Source organism: Spinacia oleracea, chromosome 2, assembly GCF_020520425.1.
Source record: "Spinacia oleracea cultivar Varoflay chromosome 2, BTI_SOV_V1, whole genome shotgun sequence".
Taxonomy (NCBI): domain Eukaryota; kingdom Viridiplantae; phylum Streptophyta; class Magnoliopsida; order Caryophyllales; family Amaranthaceae; genus Spinacia; species Spinacia oleracea.
In genome coordinates, this window is record NC_079488.1 from 19638400 (window position 1) to 19641575 (window position 3176).

The 3176-nt window shown below is 47.7% G+C and overlaps 1 protein-coding gene across 1 annotated transcript; it reads right to left on the reverse strand.

Annotated features, from left to right (window-relative positions):
- Nucleotides 1-327: 327 nt before the first annotated feature.
- Nucleotides 328-2705, reverse strand: LOC130466815 (protein MAINTENANCE OF MERISTEMS-like). The gene is made up of 5 exons (XM_056835398.1): nt 1373-2705; nt 1131-1289; nt 727-1044; nt 497-637; nt 328-420 (listed from the first exon to the last, which is right to left on the reverse strand). Exons 1-3 carry the CDS (start codon nt 1880-1882, stop codon nt 766-768), a joined length of 948 nt encoding a protein of 315 aa, XP_056691376.1. The 5' UTR covers nt 1883-2705; the 3' UTR covers nt 328-420; nt 497-637; nt 727-765.
- Between the last annotated feature and the right edge of the window lie 471 nt (nt 2706-3176).

Below are 3176 nucleotides of genomic sequence, written 5' to 3' on the forward strand. Positions count from 1 at the left end.
TCTTGTGAGCTTGTATAACTCTTGATATGTAACTGTGTTGCTCCTCTTGTGACTTCAAACTGGAACAGATACAACTTCCAGCTCAGGAACTCCAGTGACTGTTCCAAGTGTACACCAGGAACTTCACCATCTGATTCAAGTTCCTATCCTAATAGAAACTTGGGCATTTACCTGTTCAAAGTCATTTAGCAACCATAATCAGGAAGTTTGCAATATGTGTGTGTCATCAACCAAAACTTAGAAACAACAGGGTGAGTAACTGAAAGCCAAACAAAAGGTACAGATCAAAAGAAAAAAAAGAGGGCACATTACCCGAGTGGAGTGAGGGCTCCTGCAAGAAAGTGCAGATAGGGCCCGAACCAACGCGGACTTCAACCGGTTGATCACCCCCACCATTGCGTTGGCCGTACGGGCCGGAACCTGAAACAGGAATGTTAGTAACAAAAGAAAAAAAAACAAAAGATATAAGAAGAGTGCACAAATAAAAGGTGCATACCGCCTGTACTCCATCAGGGAGCGGAGCATGGAAAACCCGGTCTTCCGGGACAGTCTCCACAATCTCGGATCCACTCTCTCCGGTATACGAGATCCGAGCATCGGGAAGCACCCATCCCCCTAACGAAGGGTTAGAATACTCCTGCACAAAACACAGTAAACATAAACACATAGGCACGAGCATGAAAACCCTAACAAAAAAACTCAGTACAAAAAGAGAGAGCAACTCACAACGCCAGGCTCTGGGAGACGAAGAGAATCCTGGATAAACTAATAATAGCTAGCTCCCGCTATCACCAACTCCGTCGCCGGCACGCCAGTCCTCGAGTGGACCCTCCACGACTCGCCTATCGAACGAGTAGACAGCATGGTCGCAGGCGGAGGCTTAGGCACCGAAAAAACCCCGACCGTCTGCATACGTACTCGCTCTCCCAGGTACCAAACAGGGTCGCGGCGGCCAACGAACAAGACCCGCATCTGGCTCAGGGCATAACTATCCCTGACCGAAGCATAAGTACCACTAAAGGAGAGCCATGTGGTCCAAACCACCTGTTTCGTACAGACACGGTCAGATCTCGCACATAGAAAATAAAAGAAAAATGACGAAATACGAGATAGAGGATAAGATTCTGTACATGCTCAGGGTTCCCGTCCCGAATGAGATCCAACACGGTATCGGGCGGCGGACGCGCAGTCAGCTTCTTCTTCCAACCCCAACGATGACCGGCAGGGTACTCCAAAGGCCTCTGCCCCTTTCGGGGAGCCAGCCAAGGCAAGTGCTCAAAAGCCCACAGCTATAAAAGGAAAAGACAATAATACGTCAAAAAAAAGGGGGCCCGGTAAAAGCGAGAAAACAAAAGAAAGGCTAGGCACATACCTCGATCAAACGCGGCACTCCCGCCAATGTAATGACAAAGTGACGTCTACACGGGTCCGAGTCGCGCACCGCCAAACTCATCTGGCCGACGAGCGTCGCGTAGCCCAAATTGCCCCAGCAATAGTCACCCAGCGTAGAGACGTCCTCCACCATGCCTATCCACCTCGGGTCAAAGGTGTCAGTCGGACCCGATAGAAAAGTGGAAGTAATAAAATGGAGGTAGAACAGCCGGGCCTGTCTCAAAGACGACTCCTCCACTCCATGCTCCAGGGCCCACATCAGGTCAGCAAAAGGTATCCCACGGGGCTGGTACGAAGGCAATCTCATGCCCATCCACGAGCCCAGGAGCCTGGTACCCTCAGCAACCGTCGGCGGTGGGCCATTCGACCCCAGGAGAACGGGGTTCCCTGTAAAGGTGAAGCCCGTCAAAGCCGTGTAGTCCTCAGGAGTGATCGTCATCTCACCCCAAGGAAAATGGAAAGTGTTGGTGGTATCCCACCACCACCTCATGAACGACCGCAGAAAGGACAGGGAGATGTTAAGCCGCAGTATCTCCTAGAAGGTCTCGACCACCGGAAACAGTGAGCTCGCCCTCACCAAAGCCTGGGCGTCCGAGCTCAGGAAACCAAAAATAGTCTCGCTCGTCGCTGCACCGTAGCCGCGAACCGTAGTGTCCCTCCTCGCGTGAAGGCGGGTAGTCACGTGGTGCTCTAGGTCGTAGTGCAGGTCTTGACCGTCGTAGAACTTAGGACCCACCCATAGGGGTCCCGCGCCAGTAGACTGACGCGTCATGCCACGCTCCTCGTGGCCACCAGAAGGAGGTGACAACTCGTCAGACATGCTGATCAACGATACAACAAGGCATTATACCTTTAACAAAATTGGCACTCACACCAATCACAAAAAGAGTGCATTCCGCTCATAAAATGGAGTCATACAATTTTTGTTCCCTAAAAACAAGATACTAAGTTCATATTGAGCAAAAATTCCCTAAATAGAAAAATTATTATTAACTCCAACAAAATCAAAATTCTTCCATAATTTGTCATTCATGAATTATGAGGAACGCAAGCAATATACCAAAAACACCTACATTGTAAGAAAACACTAGAGTCGTAGGAATACTTGGGGGCTAGTATAAACATGCCCAAATTCAACAAGAATCCGCATACTTGCGAAAATTAACATGCACAAACTAATTAACATGTTATGTAGAACATTTCGAACTATCTGATTGAAGGAAAGGGGCACAAAATCAAAAACCCCCAAATCAATTTCATGCACAAAAAACTTGACCAAAAATACTGAAATTGACAAAAAAAGCTCAAAATTACTGAAAATTACTTACATTGGGAAGATTCGGGAGTGACTTGGAGTAGAATTCGCAAAGAAAAGTGAAGAAACGAGCAAAAAATCACTTGAAAGAGGTGAGGAGTTTGAGCGAAAATGGCGGAAATGGGAAAGGAAGGAGACGGTCCGCGTATTTAAAGACCAATCTCCCCTTCGCATTTTCAACGCCCAGCTCTGGGCGTTAGAAATTCTCGCGCCTAGAGCTGGGCGCTGAAAGTGTTTCCCAGACAGCGAATATTCGCTGTCGGGCACGCGCAATCCCTATTTGTGTAAAACATCCGTTATCTGGACATTTCTTTCCCAAAAACGGTATTTTGCAATATCGTTAACAAAAAAAATATATACACAGTGTGGACCCACTTATAGGACACACCTAATCGGGAAATATTGCAACCCACCAATAGGTTGTAATTACAAAAAACCCTTCTACATAGGCAAAATGAAAAAGCAAGAA

Coding starts and splice junctions, on each gene's coding strand:
- LOC130466815 (XM_056835398.1), bottom strand. CDS start 1,882: ATGAGGTGGTGGTGGGATACCACCAACACTTTCCATTTTCCTTGGGGT. Junction 1,290..1,372: donor GAGTGCCGCGTTTGATCGAG/GTATGTGCCTAG, acceptor TTCCTTTTATAG/CTGTGGGCTTTTGAGCACTT. Junction 1,045..1,130: donor GGGACGGGAACCCTGAGCAT/GTACAGAATCTT, acceptor TGTACGAAACAG/GTGGTTTGGACCACATGGCT.